The sequence below is a fragment of the Lycium barbarum genome, chromosome 10, assembly GCF_019175385.1.
Source record: "Lycium barbarum isolate Lr01 chromosome 10, ASM1917538v2, whole genome shotgun sequence".
Taxonomy (NCBI): Eukaryota; Viridiplantae; Streptophyta; class Magnoliopsida; order Solanales; family Solanaceae; genus Lycium; species Lycium barbarum.
Genome location: NC_083346.1, coordinates 96,217,495 through 96,232,210, shown reverse-complemented (window position 1 = coordinate 96,232,210; position 14,716 = coordinate 96,217,495). Strand labels below are relative to the sequence as shown.

General features: G+C 38.4%; 1 protein-coding gene across 1 annotated transcript; it reads right to left on the bottom strand.

The window, feature by feature from the left end:
* Positions 1–1,438: 1,438 nt before the first annotated feature.
* On the bottom strand, positions 1,439–13,809 carry LOC132613155 (uncharacterized). The gene is made up of 2 exons (XM_060327203.1): positions 13,570–13,809; positions 1,439–1,597 (listed from the first exon to the last, which is right to left on the bottom strand). Exons 1-2 carry the CDS (start codon positions 13,807–13,809, stop codon positions 1,439–1,441), a joined length of 399 nt encoding a protein of 132 aa, XP_060183186.1.
* Positions 13,810–14,716: the final 907 nt, after the last annotated feature.

Here is a 14,716-nt window from a genome sequence, read left to right as displayed (position 1 = left end):
ATTATGCTTTTCAAAATTTTCTCAACTTCTTCTTTTGAGAATTGGAGATTTCTTCTTCAACAGTTTGCTCTTCTTCAAGTTGAGCCACTTCTTCACTTTCACACCTTTCGTTGTGGTCACAAGAATTGTCGGGCTCATCTTTCAAATTTGAAATCTCTTCTTCAACCAATTCATTTTGAGGAGTAGACACTTCCATAACAATTGAGGAATTGACATCCTCAAATGAATCATTCATTATTTTCATTGCTTCTCTATTTTCTAAAATGGATTGTTGGATGAGTTTTCGCTCTTCCTCCATTTTAGCTTCCCGATCTAAGTATGTTTGGAGCATTGTCATGATGCCTTCATATCCGGCACTTTTCCCTTCACTTGCCATTATCAAACTCAAAAGCACAACTAGCATTTTCGTAAGAACAATTTGGGGGAGGGGGAGCAAAATAATAGGGACAATCACCCCAATGTCCACCTTGACCACCATATATATATTACAAATATTTCCATCAAAGGATTGAGACCGATGCACACTGTTGACACCCAATTTTGTCCCGTCTCTCTGCCAAAATACCTATTTTTAAGCTTCTAATATTTTTGAAAAAAATAAAAAAATATATATTACGTTTACTATAATTATTAGCCTCTTATCAATACCGACACTTTATTATTCTATAATAATAATAATAATAATAATTATTATTATTATTATTTATTAATATTATTATAATTCACAACTCTTATCATTTCGGCATTTTACCAGCTTACGCATTTATCTTTGCATAATTAAATAATAGTATTTATTTAGTGCGGATTTTCAAAGGAAAATAACATATATTATTACACGGCTATTATAACACCATATGATTTTATTACCCGAGTCTAATAATCACACATTTTTTGGTATTAAGTAATATTTTGTCACCCTCGGTATATTCATTATTAAAATAGGTCTCTTATTCAAATTTAGAAGTCAAACTATTTCTTGCACTCAGTCCGTATTTTGACTTACCGGACCCCAAATCAAAGTCCGATTAACTCCTAAATATTTTTGGACTAGTCCATATCTCTTATCTCAATTTTTAGAATAATTCGTGTTTTAATTTATTAGCCTATTCTCTTAATACCCGGTCTAAAAATTGACCCAGTCCACAAATGGACCGGGTCTGACTCGTTTTACTCAAAATAAGGGTTTCCCCTCATTTTCTCACCCCGCCCCCTTCTTCGTTCCTTTCTCCTCTCATTTTCCTCTTCCGCCTCATCATCGCCTCTTCTCCACCATCCTCGCCTCCCGCCTCCCTTCTCATCGCCCCACCCTTCTTCCACCGCCTCCAACCCCATCGCCACCCCACCGCCTCATCTCCCTTCTCGCTGCTCACTGACACCACCACACCTTGTCTCCCACGCCACTGCCACCCCACTTCCTCTTTGTCCCCCTCTTTCATCGTCATCCTCCCACTTCACTGTCTCCTCCGCCTGACACCACCATTCCATGTCCCCCACGCTTCACTGTCATCCCCATTCCCTTTTGTCCCGCTCCACTTCTTCCTCTGTCACCTCCACTTCCTCTATCCCCGCTCCTCTCAAGAGAAAAAACTAATCCACCCTATAAATACAAGTTTTTTAATGCCAAAAAGGGGGAGATTTTTCTGGTTCATGAAATTACCCTCAAGAAACGGAGAAAACTCGAACTAGGGAGGAGTTCCTGAACCCCTATTGTTTTGTTAATCGAAAAATTCCCGAAGAACAAGAGCTTTTTGGATTCGAAAAAAAAACCCCTACAAGATAAATTCTTTCAATACCCAAAATCCCTTGAAGAAACAGAGGAAAGTTCGAACTAAGGAGGAGAGGGGAAACCCCAGAATCTTTTTTTGTTCAAGAAACCCCTTGCAAAATATTTTCTTTTGATTGTGACAGTATCACGAAACACCGAATCAAAAAAAATATATTCAAACAATTTCTCGTCTGCTCTGCGTTTGTCGCGAATGCGAGTCTCGCGACATCGAATTTGAAGTGTTCGAGCATAGATTCGAAAGCCCGTACCCACTTCGCTGCACCCGAAGAAGGTAATTCCCTTTTTATTCTTATTTTCTATTTTTTTTCTCTGTTTTCATGATCAATGTGTTGGTTTTGGAACAGATGGATTAGTTAGATTAGTTCAGTCTCATGTTTAGTTAAGCTGGTTTGGTTTAATTAAGCTGGATTTTCCATTAGACTGATGTGGGATTTGAAGCATGCCTATTTGGCCTATTTCGATATATCAAGATGTGTGTCTGACTCATGGTTAGAATTGATGAATCCTGCTCAAAATAACCAAAAAATGTTTTAATATAGAGGAATGGATTACTGCTTATACTTGATTGATTAATAGCTGCCTAAATCATGCACATATCATCTTTAGTTTAAACCGAGCCTCTTCCTGTCTGCTTCATTGTTACTTTATGGCATGATTAGAAGTAAATCTGCTCATAAGTTTGGCTTTCCTTTATGGTTAATATAATCCCATTTGGTCAGTGAGGATTCCATAGGTACTAAGTGTTTATCTACGATTATACTAAGGATGATATACCTATCTGAATAGCTGGTGGTGTATGTTTAAATAATTTGTAATGCATGTTTAAAGGTTGTAACTCATTTGTTCAGGTTGTATGTCTTCCATTTTAGTGAAATAGCACACCATCTGTATAGTTGAAAGCATTATTAGATGTGTCATATGAAACTAGCTTGATTTCTGTCCCCCTTAGCTGCGCTTTAGCCTGTCTGCAGTTACTTTGGTTACAATAAACATGTTTGGTCCTGTTTAGTTTAGTTTTCGTGATCATGTTGACTGTGCATGCTTCAATGTAAGGTTCAATTGGTTTACAGGTTTGTAGTTTCCTTCTCTTTCTTGCTGAAATGCTGCTTTGTTTGCTTAAGATGAGTTTTGAAAGTAATGACTTACTAAACTGGTGATGTTACGCTCAAGTACACTTGAAAGACTTGCTTTAAGAGGAATAAATATTGGCTGGCCAATATCAGGTTGAACCCAGATTTTAGAAACAAAAGTTTGTTTCAAGTGCAAAAATAGATACTGTAAACTCAAAAGGAACATAGTATGCATGGGAACTGTGGCAGATTCAGAGAATCATTTAGAATCGAAGCTGACTAGTTAAACAAACCTACGTGATGTTCTTCTCTTATAAGAAATAAGTGTCCAGATTTCTTACTTTAGGAACTGATTCTCATTCTGTTTGGTATAGATTACCCTGGGAGGTTTCCTGATCATGATGTGGACTGTGCTAGTATAATCAAGATGGTTTATATGACTAGATACTGTCTAGGCTTTAATGAATATTGGAATAATCATCCCCTCCTGTATGAACTTGTTGGCTGTGACATCAGTGTGCTGCACCATCTACTTCTACTTATCCCCTTCCTACCTGATTTTTTCTGTGGCATGGTATACTTCAAAGTATACATAGATATAAGCCTAATATACACTCAATGTATACAAAGGTCATATATTAGTGTATACCATCCAAGTATATCAGGTGTACTCTAAATATCACGTGTTATGGCATCTGCTACTGCTGCCTACGTTTTGAGTGTTGCCCTGCTTTCGTATGTCATAAATATATAGTGGCTGAATTGTGTATACATGAAATATACTTTAAATATACATATTATATATCATCTACTGATCTACTTTGAGTTTATATTTTTTTTTACATATTTTTATCATATTCATTGAGTGTATACTAATCTTTTCCCCTTTTATCTTTTGCATAACCATCGCATACGAGTCCGAGGGACTCGTTATTTCTCCGCATTCAATGTTGGGCCAAAGCCCAACGGGATATTCTCACCGAGTCAACCCCCATCAGCTGTGCAAAATTTCTGGGCCAAGGCCCATAAAGCGGCAACAGTTCGTAGCAGCCCATTGATTATTATTGGGCCAAAGTCCAACAGCAGGCCCGATTGCAGCAGTCCAAAGAATGGACTGAACCCATTCAATTTGATTTATTTCCTCTATTTTTATTCCTTTAAGCATTTAATTTGTATTGCATGACTAACATCTTGTTTTGTTAATTTAGATGAATCCTAATGAATTAGTAGGTTTAGTTTTAGAAACGGGTAGTTGGTTTAAGGAAGACTAACAATTAATTCCATAAGTTTATTTCTCTTCTTTTTATGTTAAAATTATTTATAATGTCTAATATTTATTTTATTGGGAATAACGGATTTGCAAAATGGCATGACTATATATTAAGTAAAGAGGATCATAGTTTATTCTTATTATCATATACATTTTTCACTAATACACGAGTATAAACTCAAGGATATTTTATAAATAATTCTTCAAGTTTGGAGTCAATCGTGTATTTTCAGTTATGCGTAGCTAATGAGAAAACGGTAAAAGGATAAAGAAACTCGTATTAGCTATTTTTGTGTATACTCTTAAAATCATAAAAAGGGGTCAATTAATGTATGTTTAAACCTATTTCATATAGCATTATTATATTTCTTTTTTTTCAAAACCTTAATAATATTGTGTGAATTTTACCTAAAACCCTCTCGTGCGTAAAATATATATATATATTTTTTAACAAGTTTTATTTCTAAATAGCATCTTATTTTAAAATCTTAGCAATATTTATAAGTTTCATTTAAAATGGCATTTAAATTTCCATCATACAAATTATTAGCTCTTTTCTCTAAATCTTATTTTAATTAACATGATTTTCTTCTTAAAAACTTTAGCAATATTTTAAAGTCATTTTCTAAAATTTAACCCTACATTTAATTTAATTAATTAACCTAAGTTGGTCGGATAACCGTAAGTTAACGGATTCTAAAGGATGCCTAACCCCTTCCCTTTAGGATAATATAGAGCCCTTACCTAGAATCACACTGGTTAAGCAGATTATTAATTGAGGTTTAGTTTTAACTTTCCCTTAGTTAACATCTAGGTGTCCTAATTCACCGTTAAATAATTAGGTGGCGACTCCTTAAAACAGAATAAACAGGAATCACCAATACGTCATACTCCTTAAATCGACCCGGTTAAAATGGGGTGTGACAGCTTGGCGACTCCACTGGGGAACTTTAGGCTCTAACCATAACAACTTAGGTTAATAAATAATTTGTGAGATATTTTGTTTGTTTTATTTTATTTTGCCTGTATTGTAGTTTTATATGATTTCAAGTATTATTGTTCCATTCCTTATATGCATTTTTTTTGTTCTATGTAATATGTATATTACTGCTTTCCTTAAATTGGCATTCCGTTCATATTTCCTCCACTCCTGGAAAATTCACACATATTCACACACTTAAAGCGGCTTCGCAGTTTGCGCCCGTGCACTACTAAATTACCCCTTTAGTTGGATTTGTCTTGTGGATTTAGTCGATCGGCGGTGCAGTCGACGGCCACGGACCTTCCACTTCCAAGTTGTCCGCTTGGGGGAGCCTTGTGTCATAGGAAAACCTTTCTTAGTCTACCTAGGTAGAGCGAAAACCAAAACCTTGTAAGGACATGCATCATTTTAAACCTAGGAAGCTTAATACCCTTGGTGTATTAAGTTCATTAGTCAACCTTACCAAATGTCCAAATGAGTCTATGACTCTAAGTGACACTACTCACTATCTATGTGCATTATTTGAAGGACAAATATGTGGAATATGTGGACCTAATACTCTATAGATAAATATTTCAAGGAAACTGACATTTTGTTGCAGGTTGCCGTGGAGCATTAATTAATGCCGGAGGTTGAAGACAACCAAAGGAAATTAGTGAAGTTGAAGTATTAGATATCTTAGGTTGATTTTGAGATGTATTATTGGCATGTAATAATTTTTATTCTTGCAAATTACTTTTAGGAGGAGTTGTGGAATAATACATAAAAGACATGTTTGTCCTTCAAATATTCGTTAGGCCTACCTCTGGCATAAAGAGGTCCCTTGCATTATAAAACGCGATGTATTATGTGCAATAATGTGTTTATATGCAATAATATGTCCTTACCGTATACTGACTCATTTTCTTTTTTCTTTTTTTATCTTTTTTCTTTTTAAAATTTATTTTCAAAATAAAAGGTTGACTTGTGCTAAAGGGGAACTGGCGGAGCATCCATATTTCACACGGTCTAAAGCCAAGAAATCAGACTCTGATTCATCACTAATCGCCTGGTTAACTAAAAAGACTCGTTCTAAAATGGATCAAAGTTTGATCAATGCAACCACTTCATCTGAGCCATCTCTTAGTTTCCCGATCACGAGTGATCCCACATCTTCTAATCAACCAGAAACACATTTGGAGATCATTGCTCGTTTGGAGCGACGAGTTGCTGAATTAAGTCACATGGTACTTCACAACCGGTCATTTTCTCAAACGCCACCACATATGACTCCATCTCATGGGGTTCGTCAGACTTTGCCTATGCCACCTCCATTCCCAAATTTGGACGAATTTAACCAAGCAAATTATTTCACCACTTCTCAGCCAGTTCGTTCCGAACACCTCACTCAAAATGCTCCCTTTTTATTTACAACCACCTCTTCAAAAGCTCAATTCATACCGCCAGCACATGACACACATCAAGTTCCGCCAGTGTATACTTATACCACAGCTCCACCCATGACACAGATTCAAGGACAATGTCGCACAGATGTTGATCATTATGTCGAAGTTGAAAATGAGGCACGGTCAGTTAATGATGAAATGATAAATAGAAAGCTCAAAAGTTTGGAAGATGCCATGAGAAGTTTGCGTGGACTGGGTAGTAATCAAAGCGTGAGATATGAAGAATTATGTGCATTTCCTGAGGTAGAATTGCCACCAGGTTACAAGATCCCAAAATTTGAGAAGTTTGATGGGTCGGGAAACCCTTTCTTTCATTTGAAAGTTTATTGTGAAAAGTTGATTGGCGTAGGAAAGAATGAAGGGATAAGAGTCAAACTATTCAATCAAAGTTTGAGTGGAAAAGCCTTGGAATGGTATTCCGAGCAAGATACAACCAAATGGCGTACTTGGGATGATTTGGCAAATGCTTTTGTGGATCACTACAAGTTTCATGTTGAGATCGCTCCTGACAGAATCTCAATTACAAAGTTGAAGAAGAATTTCACCGAATCATTTCGAGAATATGCTATACGGTGGAGGGAAGAAGCATCTAGAATACACCCACCCATGGAGGAGACAGAAATGGTTACTTTCTTCATTCAAGCGCTAGAGCCGGAATACTATGAACGTTTGGTGACAATTGGTGGAAAGACTTTTGCAGAGGTGATCAAAGCCGGGGACATGATTGAAGATGGCATTAAGACAGGGAGAATAACAAGTCTTGCGGCTTTACAGTCTACTAGTAGGGCCATACAAACTGGTACTCTCGGAAACGGAAAGAAAAAAGAGAAAGAAGAAGCATCGGTAATGGCTTTGGGAAACACCTCGTACCGCCATCAACAACCACCACGATACCAGCCTAACGCTCCTCACTCACAGTATTTCCAATATTCTCCATATCCATACGACCAAACTTTGTCATCTTACCAACCTCAATCACCACAAATATCTTACCCCGTTTACAACACACAACCAGCATATCGAGCTCCACGACCACCAACATATCCAGCTCCACCATCACAACCTCATCATCCAAACAATGCATCCGCACCTCGCCCAAATAAACCGTTTCGCAATTTCACACCATTGGGAGAACCACTGAGCGTTGTTTTCGAAAGACTGCAAGCTTCAGGCTTAGTATATCCTGTGGAAGGTAGAATTCCAGATCCATTACCCAGAAGCTTTGATCCCACTAAAACATGTGCATATCATTCGGGGGTAAAAGGCCATTCCACTGATCGTTGTTACGCATTGAAGCATAAGGTTGAGGATCTTATTGAAGCAAAACAGATCACGGTCAAACCACCAACACCAAATGTGGTTAACAATCCACTCCCGACCCATGATGGGGCCACGATAAATATGATTGGAATAGATGAAAATGTTGACGACCCAGCCGAATTTATAGTGCCTGTGGATCGTGTGGAGGAACATGATTTTGTAGCCGTTGCTTCTCCGGCTGTAGTGATAAAGGGTTGTGTGCCTGTCGAGATATTAGGAGCTTCATCAATACCTGTGGAAGTAGTTCGAGCACCAAATCAGTTGCCAGTGCTCGATACAAAAGCCGTACCATGGAATTATCAACAAACTGTGATGGAATGTCGAGGAAAGGACACGATCACTGACAAGGTTAAGACATCAGGAATGACAAGGTCTGGGAGGTGCTATTCTCCAGAAGAACTAGTTAGATTGGGGCAACTTAAGGAAACCAACGTACCTCCCAAAAGGGTCGTGACTGAATTCGAAGCAGAAGAATTTCTGAGGAAAATTAAAGCTAGTGAGTACTCAGTTGTGGATCAGTTGAAAAAGACCAATGCTCAAATTCCTATTCTCTCTTTGCTTTTGAGTTCAGATATGCACAGAAATGCACTGTTGAGGATTTTGAATGAAGCATATGTTCCAAGCGAAACAACTAGTGAGGCGTTAGCTGGGATGATTGAGCGCGTGCTTGACAGTCATCGAATCAGATTCGATAATGAAGAATTGCCGCCGGAAGGATGCATGCATAACAAAGCACTCCATATAACTGTCAAGTGTCGTAACATGTTTGTGGCTAAGGTATTAGTTGATGGGGGTTCTGGACTCAACATCTGTCCATTAACAAGTCTGAAGAAGATCGGATATAATGTTAGCGAGCTCAAGACCAGTGATATGAATATTCGAGCATTTGATGGGGCTCCAAGGCGTCCTATTGGGGAAATAGAGTTGAAAGTGTTGATTGGCCCTGTTGAATTCATTATGGACTTTCAAGTACTTGATATTTCCACGTCATACAATATGTTGTTAGGTAGGCCGTGGATTCATCTGGCTGGGGCTGTACCATCTACTTTGCACCAAACTGTCAAATTCGAGTGGGATCAACAACAAATATGTATACATGGAGAAGGAGACACGTCTTTCTATATAGAGCAATCCACTCCATTCATCGAGGCAGAAGGAGGTTTCGACGGAGCAGCTTACCATGCTTGGGAGGTTGTGAATGTCACTAAGGAGAGTGAAGTGTGTCAAACTCAAGAGTTCAAAAGATCATGTGCCGCAATTATGGTTGCAAAAGAAATGGTGAGAAATGGGTACCAACCTGGATTTGGGCTAGGGAAGACATTAAATGGGCGGGTTGAGCCAGTCGTTCTCCCTACGCAACAGTTTACATTCGGTTTGGGATATGAGCCAACTGAGGAAGAAGTGAAGAAAGCACGAAAGAATAAAAAGAAAGAGGTTCCATTGCCAAAACCTATTCCTACCATTGATCAAACTTTCTCAAAACCTTCAGATCTAATTATTGAGGTTGCCTATGATGATATCGTGGAGGGAATCAAGAACCTGTTCGTGGAAGATGAAGATGATCATGCTGTGATAAGTAAAGACTTTGCTGAAATATTGACTTTATAGGCTGTTGAGCCAGGACCTGAGTTGCAGAATTGGACCTCTATCTTAGCCTCAGCCCGCCGGGAGTTTCAGTAATTTAAGTTTAAATTTCCTTTGTAATAGGCCGGAGGCATCAACTAGAACATTTAGTTCCTTTTGTCATGCTGCCTCTATGTTTTGTTACGGCCTTTTTGAATTCAGAGTTTGTCATTTTTGTTATGTAACGAACTACGTTTGGCCTGACTTCCTGTTGGATACGTAGGCAGCCCATATCGGGTTCGACCACTCTTTTCAAATTATTTCATCGTTTTTGTTGTATGGGTGGAACTACGTGTGGCCTGATTTCCTTTTGGATACGTAGGCAACCCATATCGGGTTCGGCCCCCCCTTTATTAAAAAACAAAACAAACTCAAAAATCTTTATGTTCATCACGAACTACGTCTGGCCTGATTCCTTTGGGGATACGTAGGCAACCCGAGGCGGGTTCGGCCCTTCTATTTTGAAATTTTTCAGTTTGTCCAAACATTTTGGTTCCTATAAAATACATAAGGATTTTTATACAAAACTTGGTCTTCCCCACCGCTTAAATTCATGTGTCTTAGTATCTTGAAACTGAGACAAATTTTTGAAATCGGTCAAATCACTTTCAAAATTTTTTTCATTACAACTTTCTCACTTTTCGATCGTTTAGAACCAAGCGTTTCCAGGACTTGAAACTGGGACAAATTTCGAAGTCGGTCAAATCACTTTCGAAAACTTTAATTATAAGTTCTTATTTTTCAATTGTACAGAATCAAGCATCTCTAAGACTGAAACTGGGACAAATTTTTAGAAGTAGCATAAAAGTGGTCTTAAACAAAAGTCCATCCATATTTCTAAAATGTGAGTAAATTCAAAAATCGAGTCTTCTTAATCATGTTACATATTAGAGCCACTAAGTATTTCCTTTCAAAGTCATCTAAATCTCATTACTTTTATTTTCAAAATACATTTTTTTTTATAACTGAAACTCCCCGGCAAAGCAAGATATGTGGTGAGACATCGAAGAACGTGGACGCGACCGAGACAAAAGTCAATTCAAGGGCCAAGTTCCCCGACATGCACAAGTCAACCAATTTTCTTTTAAACTCACAATTTTTCTTTGTTGAGACAGGTCCAATTAACATGAACACGGTGCATGTATTAAATTATGGGCGTGATCAAAAAGTTAACTTTCTTCAAAATGCAAATACTCTTCAGCGTGGATGCAAAGGTAGCTTATGCCGAACGGTGGGCGTCGTTCCACTCATCACGAAATTTCAATTGCAACAGTGGACACAAGTTCATCTTCTCAACCAAGGGCTGTAAGTATAATTCTTTTAGACCCAGCTATTGATTCTTATCACTAACAATTGTTTTAGCTCGTGACATTCATCGATGGATCGAATACATATAATCATGGACACTGACCTTGATCACCTGTTATCGGTTACAATTCCTCAATTTCGACATCATTTCATACATATTCAAATCATTATCAAATTCTTTTAAAATGAGGTATTTTAATAAGATAGCAAGATCTAAATATTGCATCGTATATCAAATTGTGGGGTTAATTATAGATTTAATTTCCGTCACAACGGGACAGGGATTAAGATGTGGATATCTTTTTACAATACTATTTCTAAAGTGGACGTGGATTTACATTTACATTGTGGATGCGAGCATGGAAGTGAAAATAGAATTATATTACGGAAAATATACCTACAATTGTAGAAAGTGGATACAGATTTACGTTTTCGAAAGTAAAGTGGATTTATTTTGCGCCGTATAATACGGATGTGAAAGTAGATATAGGTTTATTTTGTACCGTATAATACAGGCGTGAAAGTCGACGTGGATTTATATTTTGTACCGTGAAAAGTGGGCATGGATTTACATTTTTGCACCATAGGAAGTGGACATGATTAGGCGCCCACCTTAGAATGCGGGTATGTCAATTTTCAATATAGGCGCCCACCTTAGAATGCGGGTATTTCGATTTTTAATTTAGGCGCCCACCTTAGAATGCGGGTGTTTCGATTTTTAATTTAGGTACCCACCTTAGAATGCGGGTATTTCAAAATTTAATTTAGGCACCCACCTTAGAATGCGGGTATGTCAATTTTCAATTTTAGGCACCCACCTTAGAATGCGGGTATTTTAAAATTTAATTTAGGCACCCACCTTAGAATGCGGGTATTTCAATGTTCAAATTAGGCACCCACCTTAGAATGCGGGTATGTCATATTTTCAATCCAGGCACCCACCTTAGAATGCGGGTATTTCAATGTTCAATTCAGGCACCCACCTTAGAATGCGGGTATTTCAATGTTCAATTCAGGCACCCACCTTAGAATGCGGGTATTTCAATGTTCATTTTCAATTTAGGCGCCCACCTTAGAATGCGGGTATTTCAATGTTCAGTTCAGGCACCCACCTCCGAATGCGGGTATCTTATATTTCAAGTTCAGGCACCCACCTCCGAATGCGGGTATCTTATATTTCAAGTTCAGGCACCCACCTCCGAATGCGGGTATCTTATATTTCAGTTCAGGCGCCCACCTCCGAATGCGGGTATCTTATATTTCAAGTTCAGGCACCCACCTCCGAATGCGGGTATCTTATATTTCAAGTTCAGGCACCCACCTCCGAATGCGGGTATCTTATATTTCAAGTTCAGGCACCCACCTCCGAATGCGGGAATTTTATATTTCAGTTCAGGCGCCCACCTCCGAATGCGGGTATCTTATATTTCAGTTCAGGCACCCACCTCCGAATGCGGGTATTTTATATTCAAGTTCAGGCACCCACCTCCGAATGCGGGAATCTTATATTTCAGTTCCGGCATCCACCTCCGAATGTGGATTCAACTTTCGAAGCAGGGGTTGCAAGTGTAACTTCTCCAACCCTGCCTTATTTACATATATTTCTTTATTGCTAACACTTGTTTTTAGCTGATGGCTTTTGACAATATCAAAGTTGGCATCACACATCAAATCGTGGAACTATTTCTTCGGCAGCGAACTGGGGCAATTTGTCGGGAAGGATAATCAGACTTCCCAACACGGGTCAAAGATCTACCTCGAACACTCGTCTCTAATTACAAGTATTCTCTTGCGTTCCAACAATTCAATTTTCAGAATTCTCAAGTTTCTATCACAATACCCAGTGTTATCATAATTCAGCACTGAGACAATATTTTGCAAGTTTCGCGCCAATTGGGGTTCAAGTGTCGTAATTGTCCCAGAACTACACTCGACCTGATTCTCGTGCAGCCCGAGATATGTAGGCAACTCAGAGACCGGAGTTCGGTCATAATCCTCTCAGATTTCCTTTAGCCGGGACAAAATAGGCTATTGAGTCAACGTCTTTGCCCGACAACTCTTTTCATCATTACCGGGCAAAGAGGGACAAGTTGTTGACACCCAATTTTGTCCCGTCTCTCTGCCAAAATACCTATTTTTAAGCTTCTAATATTTTTGAAAAAAATAAAAAAATATATATTACGTTTACTATAATTATTAGCCTCTTATCAATACCGACACTTTATTATTCTATTATAATAATAATAATAATAATTATTATTATTATTTATTAATATTATTATAATTCACAATTCTTATCATTTCGGCATTTTACCAGCTTACGCATTTATCTTTGCATAATTAAATAATAGTATTTATTTAGTGCGGATTTTCAAAGGAAAATAACATATATTATTACACGGCTATTATAACACCATATGATTTTATTACCCGAGTCTAATAATCACACATTTTTTGGTATTAAGTAATATTTTGTCACCCTCGGTATATTCATTATTAAAATAGGTCTCTTATTCAAATTTAGAAGTCAAACTATTTCTTGCACTCAGTCCGTATTTTGACTTACCGGACCCCAAATCAAAGTCCGATTAACTCCTAAATATTTTTGGACTAGTCCATATCTCTTATCTCAATTTTTAGAATAATTCGTGTTTTAATTTATTAGCCTATTCTCTTAATACCCGGTCTAAAAATTGACCCAGTCCACAAATGGACCGGGTCTGACTCGTTTTACTCAAAATAAGGGTTTCCCCTCATTTTCTCACCCCGCCCCCTTCTTCGTTCCTTTCTCCTCTCATTTTCCTCTTCCGCCTCATCATCGCCTCTTCTCCACCATCCTCGCCTCCCGCCTCCCTTCTCATCGCCCCACCCTTCTTCCACCGCCTCCAACCCCATCGCCACCCCACCGCCTCATCTCCCTTCTCGCTGCTCACTGACACCACCACACCTTGTCTCCCACGCCACTGCCACCCCACTTCCTCTTTGTCCCCCTCTTTCATCGTCATCCTCCCACTTCACTGTCTCCTCCGCCTGACACCACCATTCCATGTCCCCCACGCTTCACTGTCATCCCCATTCCCTTTTGTCCCGCTCCACTTCTTCCTCTGTCACCTCCACTTCCTCTATCCCCGCTCCTCTCAAGAGAAAAAACTAATCCACCCTATAAATACAAGTTTTTTAATGCCAAAAAGGGGGAGATTTTTCTGGTTCATGAAATTACCCTCAAGAAACGGAGAAAACTCGAACTAGGGAGGAGTTCCTGAACCCCTATTGTTTTGTTAATCGAAAAATTCCCGAAGAACAAGAGCTTTTTGGATTCGAAAAAAAAACCCCTACAAGATAAATTCTTTCAATACCCAAAATCCCTTGAAGAAACAGAGGAAAGTTCGAACTAAGGAGGAGAGGGGAAACCCCAGAATCTTTTTTTGTTCAAGAAACCCCTTGCAAAATATTTTCTTTTGATTGTGACAGTATCACGAAACACCGAATCAAAAAAAATATATTCAAACAATTTCTCGTCTGCTCTGCGTTTGTCGCGAATGCGAGTCTCGCGACATCGAATTTGAAGTGTTCGAGCATAGATTCGAAAGCCCGTACCCACTTCGCTGCACCCGAAGAAGGTAATTCCCTTTTTATTCTTATTTTCTATTTTTTTTCTCTGTTTTCATGATCAATGTGTTGGTTTTGGAACAGATGGATTAGTTAGATTAGTTCAGTCTCATGTTTAGTTAAGCTGGTTTGGTTTAATTAAGCTGGATTTTCCATTAGACTGATGTGGGATTTGAAGCATGCCTATTTGGCCTATTTCGATATATCAAGATGTGTGTCTGACTCATGGTTAGAATTGATGAATCCTGCTCAAAATAACCAAAAAATGTTTTAATATAGAGGAATGGATTACTGCTTATACTT